The following is a 13,397-nucleotide window of genomic DNA, read 5'->3' as shown; positions in this document are numbered from 1 at the left end:
AGAAAATTGTACATGATTTTAAGTGAATTCCTGCTTTATATGTTTTCTTTATTTTTATTAAAAGAATGTTTTTTTCCTCCCCAGAAGTCAGTCTTTATTCTGAATATGAGGTTTATCATTTCTGTATATCTTCTAATAGTTTTCTATGCATGTATGAATGTATAAACTGTATATAACAATTTTGTGTGATTTAACACTTTATAAATAGTATACTGCATGTATCATTCTACAGGTTGCTTTGGTTCAACATTGCTTTTGAGAATTATGTTGATACATGTAATTCTAGTTAGTTCATTCATTTTAACCACTATCTTTTTTTTGTATTGTGACTATGTCACTTTATTCTCCTGTTTTTGGACATTTAACATGTTTACAGTTTTGTAATATTACTGTGTTGAAGTAAGAATATATTTAGAGGTCTATCCTTAGATGTATTGATATATCTTGTATATATCCCACGTATCCTATTCATGTATATCCTGGGATTTCTGTTTGCCTTTTTTTCCTCTTCTGGGATTCCATGACTATTCTGTTGCCTCATTTCAGTGACTCAAATGAGACCTCACATGTGTGAAAAGACTTTCTTCTACCATTACATTGGATTGGTAATTCAGATAGGTGTGGAATTCTAGGTTGGAGGTCATTTTTCTGCAGATTTATAAAGGTGTTACTCCACTGTCTTTGTTTAAGCTTCTAGTGTTGCTACTGGGAAATCCAGTGTCAAGTTGTCCTGTTTTTTTCTCTCTGGAAGTTTCAAAATCTCTTTCCTATAAAATTTCAAAACACTGAGAATAATGTGTCTTTAGATGGGTCTTTTTGTTTGTTTGTTTTTTGATTTTTAATTTATTAAATATTTCCGACATATAAAGAGGGGTAAAGAATAATAACAAACACCTGTGTTCTTAACACCTGGCTCAAGACATAAAGCATCACCAGTGTAGTTGAAAGCTACCTGCAACCTCTGTGATTTTCTCAGATCTCATTGGAATGAGTCGTTTTAAAATTCACTCTGTTGAACGTTTAGGTTTTTTCAACGTGGGAATGCATAGCCTTCTGTTTGGATAAATTTTCTATTATTTCTTTGTTAATTTCCTTACCTCAGTTTTCCTGTCTTTTTTTTCTAAAACTTTTGAGTTGGGTGTTAGGCCTCCTGGCTAAACCTTTAATTTTCTTATTGTTCCTTTTATTTTTCTTTGTCTTTTTATTCTACTTTCTGGGGAGATTTTACTATCTTCTTTTTCTCCTGTTGATTTATTTTGGCTGTAATACTTTGAATTTAAGAGTTTGTTCTTATTTTTTGTTGTTTTCATTAAAAAATAACTTTCCTGTTTTTATTTCATGGATGCAATATCTTCTTTGATCTCTCTGATGATATTAATTATACTTGTTTTGAAATTTTCTTTTATGCTCTAAGGTGTCTCTGTTTCATCAAGTTCGTTTTTGCTTGTCTTAATCTTCTGTTTATGTTAGTTATTTTCTTCAAACATCTGGTGATCTGTTTATATTTAAATATGAGTCAGTACAAAACTGATTAGAAACTCTGTGAACAGAGCTAATAGGACTTATCATTTGATGACTGGGTAGGGAATCTGGCCATATCATTGTAGAAAAGCTCCTGATATCAGCATTTAGAGGTCTTTTCTTTGGGGCTTTTAATTTTTACAGCTGAGAATCCACCACATTTTTGCCAGAGGAGCAGAGTAGCTTATATGCTTGTGTGCTAGAATTCTTGGAGCTGAACTATAAAAGTAGGTAGGTGATTTCATCGTTAAAATATATGGAATTTTAATTCCCTCTTTTCAGTATACTGGGTCTCTTCCATACTTGTGCCTGGTATTTTTGTTTCTATAGTCTTCTGGTTAACTTCCTCCACAAAATAGGTAAGATAAGAAAGAGTATAGGAGGGGGAGGGGGAAGGTAAGTAAGTAGAGGGGTCTGACTGATTCTTAAACAGATTTCAAACCCGTCTCTTTTGTTTTATTGTTTTAGTTCTGTGCCTGGTTCCCCACCTTCTGTGATACTTAGCCTTTCCATAATTTTGTAGCACGAACTTGCTTTTTGGGTATCTTCTATACAGGTACTCAGTGTTCAAAGTTTTCCGTCTGCTAATTCCCCTGTACGTTTTTTTAACCTTCAAAAAATGTTTTGATAGCTTGTATCTATCATTTTTGCTTCTGTTCTGTTTGAGCTTCTGGAATTTATAGCCTTTCTATTTTACTCTCTCTTGAGTGGGGTTTTGATAAGGAATATAAATACATCATATGTTCTGTCTGCCTTGTTTAACTAGCAGTCTTCTTCACCTTTACCAAACTCTTTGCATTAGCATTAAAACATCACACAAGAGAAGACATAAATGGAAAGATATAGCACATTCCTGGACTAAGAAGAACCAATATCAAAATGACGATTTCCCCTAAATTATAAGTTGAACATAATCCCAATAAAAATACCAATAGTTGTTTTGTTCTGGGCCAGTCACCTGACTTGGAAGTTTATATGAAAAAATAAACAGACAAGAACAGCCAGGAAAACTTTGAAAAAGAAAAACAGTGATGGAGGAGTGCCCTATCAGATACCAATACATTCTAAAGATTTAATTATTAAATAAGTGTATACTAATTTATGAACATTGTTCAGTGAAGCAGAAAAGTCCAGAAATACACCCAAATACATACAGGCATGTGATATATAAAAATGATAGCATCTCAAATCATTGGTGGCAAGAGAAGGTAGTGTTGGGACATCAGGATATCTAGAATTTATCTTAGTATTCATATCACTGTATACCGCAGTAAATTCCAAATGGGATCAAAGATTTAAATGTAGAAAATGGAGACATAAATATAAGAAAACATGAAAGAATTCTTTTATAACTTTGAAGTGGCAAAGGTCTTTCTAACTATGACCAAAACAAAAACAAAAATCACTGTAAACAAGGTCAAAAGACAAATTCATATCACCGACAGAGAATTAACCTTCCTAAACTATAAAGAGCTCTAGAAATAGATAAGAGAAATACTCGCAACACAGTATAAAAATAAGCAAGCATTGTAAATGGACGTTTCACAGAAAAAGAAATACAAATGGCCCTTTAATCCTCTTATCTAAAAAGATATACAACTTCATTTCTAAGAAAATGAAATTAAAACTACTAAGATGCCAGTTTTTACTTATTTGTAAAACTCCCCAAATTTTATAACATCTGTTAATGGGGTTATGGGGCAATACATACTTTCTTATATTGATGGTGAAAGCTTATACAACCTATGAAGAGTTGCTCAGTCTTTCCATCTTAATTCTTCCTTGATACTATTTCCCCCTCTAACTACAAACTCTTCTTACTTTCACATCCAAACTTCTTGAAAGAATTGTCTACACTTGCTGTCTCCATTTCCTCATATCTCCACATCAGTTTGGTTTCTGCCCTCAATTTCTCTGAAACATCTCTTGCTAAGGTCACCAGTGGGCATTTTATATATTCATCTTACTAGAAGTCTCGGCAGCATTTTGACCAAATTCCTCCGGAGGTATTTTCTTACTTTGACTTTCATGATACTGTGCTCTCTTGGTTTTCTTTGAACCTCTCTGACCACTTAACAACTCCTTTATGTTGTTTTTTGTCAACTTTCCTTTTTTCCTTTTTTTTTTTTTTTTTTTTTTAATTTGGAGCTTTCCAAGACCCCTGTTCTTTGGACTCCGTATTTTCTCTAGTTAGGTCTCTTTTAATACTAAAGTTCCAGTTACTGACAATGACTAGGATTTGTATCCTCAGTACCCATCTCTTCTGATTTCAGCAAATTACCACAAACATAGTACCTTAAGACAACAAAAATTTAGTCTCTTACAGTTCTGAACGCTCTGAAAGAGAATCTTTTTGTTTGCTTGTTTTTTTGTTTTGTGGGGTTTTTGTTTTTTGTTTTGTGCCCCCCCCCCCACTTCTAGTGGCCATCTGTATTTCCTGGCTTGTGGTCCCTTCCTCCATCTTCAAAGTGCATCAATCCAATCTCAGCTTCTATCACCAAGTCACCTTCTCTCTGTGGTGAAATCTCCCTCTGCTTCCTTATGACAACTGTGATTACGTTTGGGCTCACCTGGATAACCCAGGATATCTTGCCATCTCCAAATTCTTAATTTATTCACAGCTGAAAAGTCCTTTTGCCATATAAGATAACAGTCACAGGTTCTAGGGATTAAGACCTGGATATCTTTGGGAGCCGTTATTTCACCTACTACACACTTCAAGCTCATTATGTCCCAAACTGAAGATATCACCTCCCCACCCAAATTTGGTCCTCTCCTCCAGTAGGAAGAGTGCTTTCTCTATGTGGTTGCAAAGGGCAGAACCTGCAAGACATCCTTGACACTCCTTTCTCTTCTCTATCATATCTAACTTTCTCCAAGTCCTTACAATTTTATCTTATGGTTATTTTTCAAATCTTTAAAAAATGAACTCCACTGATATTAGCTTAGTTGGTTGTTTCTTATTTGGAATATTACAGAAACCTCCTAACTAGTCATTTCTCTTTCAGTGTCCTGTTGAGAAGACAAAAACAAAACCAAACCCCAAGCCCCCCACCCCGCTAAAAAAACAAAGGCAAATCTATTAACTTTCCTTTTACTACTTTAGATCCTTCAGTGATTCCCCCAATTCTTAATGTGGTCTTCAAGGCTTTCCATAATCCAGCCACAGCTTGTTTCTCCAGTCTCATCTTCGTTTTTCTCTTTTGTTTTCTGTGTTTAGCATCATTAGCTTTTTTCTAGACCCTGGAAAGGGTGATGCTTAAGGGATTTTATTTCCGTTAAACTTGTTCTACAGATTTTAATTCAGTGTTACTTTGAGGAACAGTTTATCCCTTAGATCAGCATCCCATGTTCTCTTTTATAGTGTCCTACAAGTGCCTGAAGACTTGTCACAGCTTATAATTAAATATTTGTGTAGTATATGCCTCTCTCTACTAGGCTGTAAATTTCCAGGGGCCAAGTATGGGTCTGGTTTGCTGTATTTGTGTTTAGGACAGTGTCTGCCTATAATATACAGTAAACTTATTAAATGAATGATACTGGCTTTCCTGTAATTCTTGTTCTTTATTTAAGGCTATATAAGTCTACTCTTCTGTGATAAGCTTCCAAGTATTTGAAGATTATTGTGTCCCCACTTTAATCATTTCATATACCTTTGAAATATTTTTAATTTCATCACTCTTCCTCCAATCTGTATGGTTTCCAAGTCACTAATCATCTTGATTGTTCTCTTTCGGGTGTGCTCTTGTAATAGACTTTTTTTTTAAGCCCAGAGCAGGAGATGATGCTCCAGATGTCATCTGTGCAATACAGAGTATTGCCTCCCTTAGTACAAAGTATACAAGATATAGGCTAAACCACTGTAACAAAGAGATCACACATACAGTAGCTAGGACAAAATAAGTTTCTTTCTCAAGTAACAAGCCCAGAGGTAAGCAGCTCTGTTCCATGATGTCATCTAGGATTCTCCTTTCCTTCTATTCTTTAAGTTTTGCCATTTCCTTTGGCGTTGTCATGTGCATGGTTGAACTTAGCCCTCAGAGGAGAGAAAGAGGAAATGGAGAGCAAGCCACTTAATTACATATGCTCTAGAAATTGCATATGTGACTTGTGCTAACATCTCATTGTTCAGAACTTAGTCACAGACCACACTTAGCTGCCAAGCAGCTATATGCCCAAGAAGTTCTGTTACTTAAAAAAAAAGGGGGGGGGATTAGAATAGACACTGGGGGATAATTAGTAATTTGCTTGTTTGGCATTAGTGTCACACAGTTGGTACATGTTGAATTTCTGGCCATAAGTGTTGTCCATCTTCTAACTTGTGCTGTTAGTTTTTTAAATACATCACAAACATTAACATTTGTTAAATTATTTTATACAAGTGATAGATACTGTTAATCAGCTTTACTGTTAATCAGCTTTACTGTTATTACCTTTTTTTGGACCACAATTGAATGGCTGATTATTTCTAGACTCAGCAAACATAAATTCATCAATTTCTCCTCTTCAGGTTTACTTTCTCTTTCCAAATAGGAAAGGATGCTTTATATTTATTCATGTCACTTATTAATTATCCTAGGTGTTTGCATTTTTACGTTGTCTTCGAGTTCAGTGCTATTGAATTTAGTGGTACTTAAATTAGGTAATCTTGTAGTACTGTATAAAAATGTTAATTCAGTCTAACTTTGTGTGCAGAATTTAAAGTAATGTGAATTCCTTCAAATTAATCATTAAGAGTTGTATAGTCTCAAAGCTAGTAGGCCACATAAGTTGGTGAAAACTACCACATGGCAGTGTGTACTTCTTCAAGATTGGTCTCTTAAGTTATGTGAGATTTAAATTGTGACACATTTTTAGGACATTTACCACATAGCTTGAAAGCCTTTGTTGGAAGGAATTTCTGATAATTGGGAATAGTTGGGGGAGGTATTTGGAGGAGACTGGTATTTCTTTTATTAGCTCTGAAAGCATACTATTCCTAGAACTTGTACTAAAGTTAAATTCTGCTTTAGTTGTTTTAGGGTGCTTGGCTTAGAAAGGTTAGAATAATTCTTACTTAGAAAAACTTCCTTATCTCTATATCCCATAATCATCCTCTTTCCCAGACTGCCTCCCCTGGCTTTTATAACAGCATGATGATCATACAAACGAATGGAAGGTAATTCATACAAATATATGCAAGGTAATTCTGGCCTCGGCGGTTGCTGTTTAAGGATCACCTAAGGAGATTTTTGGGGAAAGATTTGTAAGGAATTAAGAAATCTCTGCTATTTGATAACAAGATCTCAGACCTTTTTTGATGTGTGTGTATGTGTGGGATGACATTAAATTGTCTATGGAAAAAAAAACTGGGATGATTCTGAAAATGCTGCTAAAAAACTAGCACTAAGGAACTGTGTAAGAAATACTAGACGGTCATTTATGCTTTCTGTTGAGGCAAAAGAGGTGGTATTTGAAACAGTAAGAAGTGATTCTTAAAAAAATTTTTTTTTGACTGTTCAGTAGAAACCCACCATTTAAAAGTATAATTATATGTTAGGCTTTTCAACCTAATCTGCATCTTACCTGAGGTAGAAAATGCTAGGTTACTGATCCAAGGTGGAAATCCTGGTTAGAATCCAGCATTTTTAGTCTCATCATCTGTATGCACAGGATCTGTCTCTACATTTGAGAAACATTCATTCCGAATTGGAGGTAGGAATATTAAGAACATACATGAAAATGACTAGAAGAATAATATCAGCTTGTATTGAATCAATTGGTAGATTCTGTTTGAAAGTTAGGATTTTCTGGGCCTCAAATTTGTATAGAATATGCCCTAAATTTACTAGAGTTGATACAGAGAAAATGTCTATGCTTGCAGGTAACATTATATTATGAAGGGAGATCAGGAAGGCTTTCAGAAGAAAAATCTTGAACTGATCTTTGAAAGTTAAGATTTAGGTTGACAGAAAAGAGGACATTCCAAGAAGGGCAGATTCAAGAGAAAAATCACTACAGATAGATACAAGTATGGCATAAGTTGGTTAGAGAAAAATATCAGCCTGCCTAGGGTGGAGGATCTTATATTGGAAGTACTGGGAGATTGGATTTAATAACAGTCAACCTGGCGTCGGCCTGATGTGAAGGCTTTCGAACTAGGGAGTACAAAATGAATATGAAAGATTAATTTGACAATAGTCTTTTTTTTTTTCCCTGCCCTGTCAGTTTTAACTGTTTATTTACTGATTTTTTTTTCCTAATAAAGATCACTTTAAAGTGTTTACAAAGTTCAAAAATCATCATTCTCAGAGAAGTTTATCTTAATGTTTTCAGTATTTCCTTGAGACGTTGGACCATGGACTAACTTTCACCGTGAAATTTCTGTTTATGGTTCATATATCAATGTATTTGTCAGTGTGCTAGGGTGCCTTTCTGTAACTATTGACTTTATCCAAGGTACTGACCGTTGAATTCTTAGTATGTAGAAGAAATAGCAACATTGGAAACAATACCCTATCCTGATTCTTATGTTATAGTGTACTTCAGTCCTCTCTCCCTCCTCTTTCATTTTATCTCAGGTCAACAGGACATACTGCTGTGGCACCTACCGAGCAGGTCCTATGCGGCAGATAAGTCTTGTTGGAGCAGTAGATGAAGAAGTTGGTGATTATTTCCCAGAGTTCCTTGATATGTTAGAAGAATCACCATTTCTGAAAGTGAGTGTTTTTCAGGTTATTAAAGTTCTGATCATAACTTAAATGGACACTTTCCATTAAAACGTTTTAAGCTAATCTTATCAAAATTTTTTTATCCAATGTTTTGAATAGAAATGTTTAGAAAATTATTGGTGTAAAATACTTAACTTCAATTATTCTTTTTTACATATAAATTACTGTCTAATACATTTTTTTCTTCATACACACACAAAATAACCTCCTTAGAGCTTTCTTTTGGGTGTGAGAGGTTAACTTGTAAATAGTCTAAAATTTTTTTTTAACGTGACTTATTCTTCTGACTTCCAGATGACTTTGCCCTGGGGTACACTTTCTAGCCTTCGACTCCAGTGTAGGTCCCAGAGTGATGATGGGCCTATCATGTGGGTAAGGCCAGGAGAGCAGATGATCCCTACAGCAGATATGCCAAAGTCACCCTTCAAAAGACGACGGTAAACATTTATTTTTCTCAAATAAGCAGAAGCACTTTTTTTTAGTTAGTTGCTTATAGAGATGATTGAGACTTGAGCACAGTTTCAAAACCATTTTTCTAAATTATTTGAAGAGCTATCTTAAGTAAATCTTCCAGCCATCAGTTCCTTAGTCCAGTGAACTCATTACACAGTTACCAGAGTGAGGCATCCTTCCAAAAAACAAATTTAATTTTCACTTCTTTTCTTAAAACCTGGGTCCTAACTGCCTGTGAGATAAAGGTCTAAACTCCTTTGTGTGGTTTACAAGGATCTTTTCTAATCTGGCCCTGTCAGTATCTCTTCTAGGTGTATCTGCTTTTAGTCTGCTCCAGTTATACCGAATTCAGTTTCCAAACCATGGTCTTTCACAACTCTGTGCTTTTGCACTGCTCTTTTTACTTGGAATGGCATCCCCTCCTCCATCTTCCTCTCTACCTGGCAAACTCTTAACAAATTTTCAAAACTTAACTTGGATGTCACTTCTTTGTGAAGCTTTTCTTTGTTCCCTTAGACTTAGTCTTTCTCTTCTCTGTGCTCACACATCATTCTGTTCATTAATGATCTGTTTACATGTTTTTGGTTTTTACTATAAATTTTAACCTTTTTGAGGACAGTCTAATTCTTCTCTGTCTTCATTAACATAGCAAGTGATCAGTATTTACTGAATGAAACCAATGATATATTCTCCTACAGCAATTCATATTGGCCTAACATTGTTTGAGACAAAATTTATTTTGTTTAAAACAAGTGTAGATTAACTTATTCTAGGACTATGAAAAAAATCTTATTTAATGGGACTGAAAATTAGCAACTTAAAAAATAGCAACTCAAAATAAGTACCCAAAAGTGAGTTTTAATGGACTAGGCTAGACCTTACCTTAAAGCTCATAGGAGAATAATACTAGAGCTAAGTATGGAATAACCTTAGGTACTTGAGATAGAAAATACTTTGTAAAAACTATTTATGAATGCAAGGTGATGGCATGGTAGAACATGGCAGTAAACCAAAACTTCTATACATTGCTAGCCCATAGCAGTTTTTGTACATCATGATGATGAATCTTGATATTCTAAATTCTTAAGTATTGTATACATTTATTATTTTATAATCCTACCCAAAAGGAAATGACCATTGTTTGTTTCCTGATTATTATAAATGTAAAAAAAAAAGATAATAGAAAAAAGTAAAAAGGCAAAAAATATCTATAATCCCACCCATTTAGGCACATTAATCTTTCAAATTTTGGTCCATATATACTCATAAATTTTCTTTTTACACAGATTAACTCATTCTTTACATGATGTTTACTTTAAAACTTGTTTTTTTTTGGGGGGGTAGGTTTACGTGTTATTAAGATGCAGCCATATCATCATTTCTAAATGACTGTAGTTTTGACTGTATGGTTGTATCAAGATTTATTTAACCAGTTCTTTCTTTTTTAAAAAAAATTATTTATTTATTTTTGGCTGTTTTGGGTCTTCATTGCTGCACGTTGGCTTCCTCTAGTTGCAGCAAGCGGCGGCTACTCTTCTTTGCGGTGCACGGACTTCTCATTGTGGTGGCTTCTCGTCGCAGAGCATGGGCTCTAGGCATGCAGGCTTCAGTAGTTGTGGTGCGTGGTCTCTAGAGCGCGGGCTCAGTAGTTGTGGCGCAGGGCTTAGTTGCTCTGTGGCATGTGGGATCTTCCTGGCCCAGGGCTCAAACCTGTGTCCCCTGCGTTGGCAGGCGGATTCTTCTTCTTCTTTTTTTTTTTTTTTACGGTGCGCGGGCCTCTCACTGTTGTGGCCTCTCCCGTCATGGAGCACAGGCTCCCGGACGCGCAGGCTCAGCGGCCATGGCTCACGGGCCTAGCCACACTGCAGTATGTGGGATCTTCCCGGACCAGGGTATGAACCCGTATCCCCTGCATTGGCAGGCGGACTCTCAACCACTGTGCCACCAGGGAAGCCCTTTTTTTTTCTTTTCGTTTTTTTTTGGCAGGCAGATTCTTAACCACTGCGCCACCAGGGAAGCCCTAACCAAATCTTTATTAGTGTAAATTGTTTCCATTTTTTTCAATATAAATGGTATTTTGACAGACATGACAGTGGTGTGCTGGAGCCAGTTTGTACTGGTTTACAGGGCATTATTAGCCTCGCAATTCCACATTGAGTGAGGTCACATTAGTAGTTTGAAATTGGCCATGTTGTGAGTATTTATACCATACAGATCAGCATGTCAGCTACAAATGAGCCATCTCCCCCCCTAAAGCCACTTGTTAAACATGTATGGCACATCATTGATTGTGGCTGGCTGGGTGGTTGGTTGATAGGTAGGTAAGTAGATAATATCTTTGTGCATGTGCATGTTTATTTTCTTAGTGGAAATTACTAAAGGCTCAAAGCATATATACATTTCTAATTGACTTCCAGAAATGTACCAATTTATATTCCCACCCGTATAGTAAAATAGTACCCTTTCCCCTGTACTCTCCACTAACATTCTCTTTAACTTTGTTGATCTGATTGTACAAAAATGTGTTAATGTGTTATTCTAATTTGTTTTTCTTTGAGGCGTTTGTATTTCTTCTTTTGTGATTACCTCTTAATTTTCTTTACTCATTTCTATTGGGATGTTTTTCGTTTGTAAAAATCCCTATGTATTGTAACTATTAACTTTTTTTCTTATGTTACAGGTTTTTCTCATTTTTTTCTTTTAGCTTATGTTTTTACTTTACTCATAATTTTTTTCAGTTTCTTTTTTCTTTACTCACAGAGAGTTTTATTTGTATGTTGTCAGATCTGTCTTTTCCTCTGAGGTTTCTTTTTTAGTGGCAAACTTAGAAAGGCCTTCTCTCATTTAGTGTTATAAAATACCTACATTTTCTCCTAGTACATCCGTGATTTCAGTATTTACATATTTTATCTACTTGGTATTGATTTTAGTATAGAGGGAGAAATTTAGTTTGACATTCTTTCCAAGTAATTAGGTGGTTGTAGCAACATCATTTGTTTAATAATTTATTATTTCTCAACTAATCTGAGGTGCTATCAAATTTTATTTCTATTGGGATTAAATATTCTTAAGAGGGGCACTCAAAAGCACTTTGAATTAGAGTGAATACATCAGAACTTAAAAAGTAATGTCATCTTTTTGTGTTAATGAGAATGTCCTGTTGCTGAAAATGATGGAATTAATGTGAGAAGCTGTCTAGTTATCCAGGGCACTGCTAATGAAGATGATCTTTAAATTTATGAACTCTAGAGTTAAAGAAATATATGCACAGAGTTTTAAAACATCAAACAGTATAGTAGGGTTTATAATGAAAAATCCTGGCCACCTTTCTCTCCAGAAGCAAACACCTTTTTACCAGAGGCAAAAACAATTTGTTTTTAATGCCTTTTTAAATTTTGTTTTGTTTTAAGGGTTTGACAGGAAATTTGTCAGTTTCTTGGTATAATAGATAGGGATTTCTTCCCTTTATGAGTTCTCCAGATAGTTAAATGAGCCTTACTTTTTATCCTCTTCCTCTCCCTTCTACTTTTTGTCAGCTGTGCTTATACATTGTTGAGGCTATTTCATATTCTGCTTTAAAACCATAATTAGGCTTTATATGCTTTGTCAATAGATGTATTCTAATATTTGAAAGCCAACAAATGGCATTTAAAATATTATGGGTAGGTAAGTTTATTTCAGATCCATCTACTAGGCTAATATTCATATTCTAAGGTTCCAATGGTTTGTTATCACTCAAAGGAATAATATACAAAAGGATCTTTCTTTTCTGTATTTCACCTAGATACTGAAAATCATGCCACTTTTTAGCTTGGTTCATATTTGGATCATGCTGATTTTTTTTTTTTTAATTCTGTTTTTCCTGTAGTTTCCTTTTTTTTTTTTTTTTTCAATATAAATTTATTTATTTTTGGCTACATTGGGTCTTCGTTGCTGCACGCGGGCTTTCTCTAGTTTGCGGCAAGTGGGGGCTACTCTTCGTTGCAGTGTGCGGGCTTCTCATTGCAGTGGCTTCTCTTGTTGTAGGGCATAGGCTCTAGGGATGCGGGCTTCAGTAGCTGTGGCATGCGGGCTCAGTAGTTGTGGCTCGCAGGCTCTAGAGTGCAGGCTCAGTAGTTGTGGCACACGGGCTTAGTTGCTCCGCGGCATGTGGGTTCTTCCCAGACCAGGGCTCAAACCCATGTCTCCTGCATTGGCAGGCGGATTCTTAACCACTATGCCACCAGGAAAGTCCTTCCTGTAGTTTCTGATTGCCTTTTTTTGAGGTGATACCATACACTTCTCTTGACCATATCCCTAATTATCTTCAATTCTGTTTATTGCTTAAGATACATTACTTTTTTCTAGAATCACACTGACCTTCTCCTCTGTGACTTTGGCTATTGTTTTTTTGGCTGTTGCTTTTTTATATAGCCTCTTTTTGGGGAGAATATTGGTAGTTACATTGCATTCTTTGCTTTTATCATACCCTCAAGAATGCAGAATTTCAATCATACTGTCTGCTCTAGCTCATCACTTTTTACCTGGAAATCTTTTGGAGCTCTGTGTTTTCTTACTTCAGTGTGAAAAGCTTATTTCATAGTTATCTACCATTTGATGTTTTTTCTGCCTTAACCTGTGGTTGTCTTCTTTCTGGGTTTATTTCTTTTCCTTGCTTGACCACATACTCAAGTTATATTCTACGAAAAGGAAGATATTGAGTGATCATATGTC

General features: G+C 35.4%; 1 protein-coding gene across 3 annotated transcripts in view; it reads left to right on the top strand.

The window, feature by feature from the left end:
- RSBN1 (round spermatid basic protein 1) overlaps nucleotides 1-13,397 on the top strand; it is a 43,095-nt gene that overhangs the window by 20,714 nt on the left and 8,984 nt on the right. For all 3 annotated transcript variants that reach the window (XM_059060634.2, XM_067042166.1, XM_059060618.2), the window contains exons 3-4: nucleotides 8,082-8,219; nucleotides 8,526-8,668. In XM_059060634.2, coding sequence (XP_058916617.1) covers nucleotides 8,082-8,219; nucleotides 8,526-8,668 — 281 coding nt within the window. The remainder of the gene's footprint in view (nucleotides 1-8,081; nucleotides 8,220-8,525; nucleotides 8,669-13,397) is intronic.

This window comes from Kogia breviceps, chromosome 1, assembly GCF_026419965.1.
Source record: "Kogia breviceps isolate mKogBre1 chromosome 1, mKogBre1 haplotype 1, whole genome shotgun sequence".
Classification (NCBI taxonomy): Eukaryota; Metazoa; Chordata; class Mammalia; order Artiodactyla; family Physeteridae; genus Kogia; species Kogia breviceps.
Note: the sequence above shows the minus strand (reverse complement) of the source record. Positions and strands in the feature narration are given on the sequence as shown.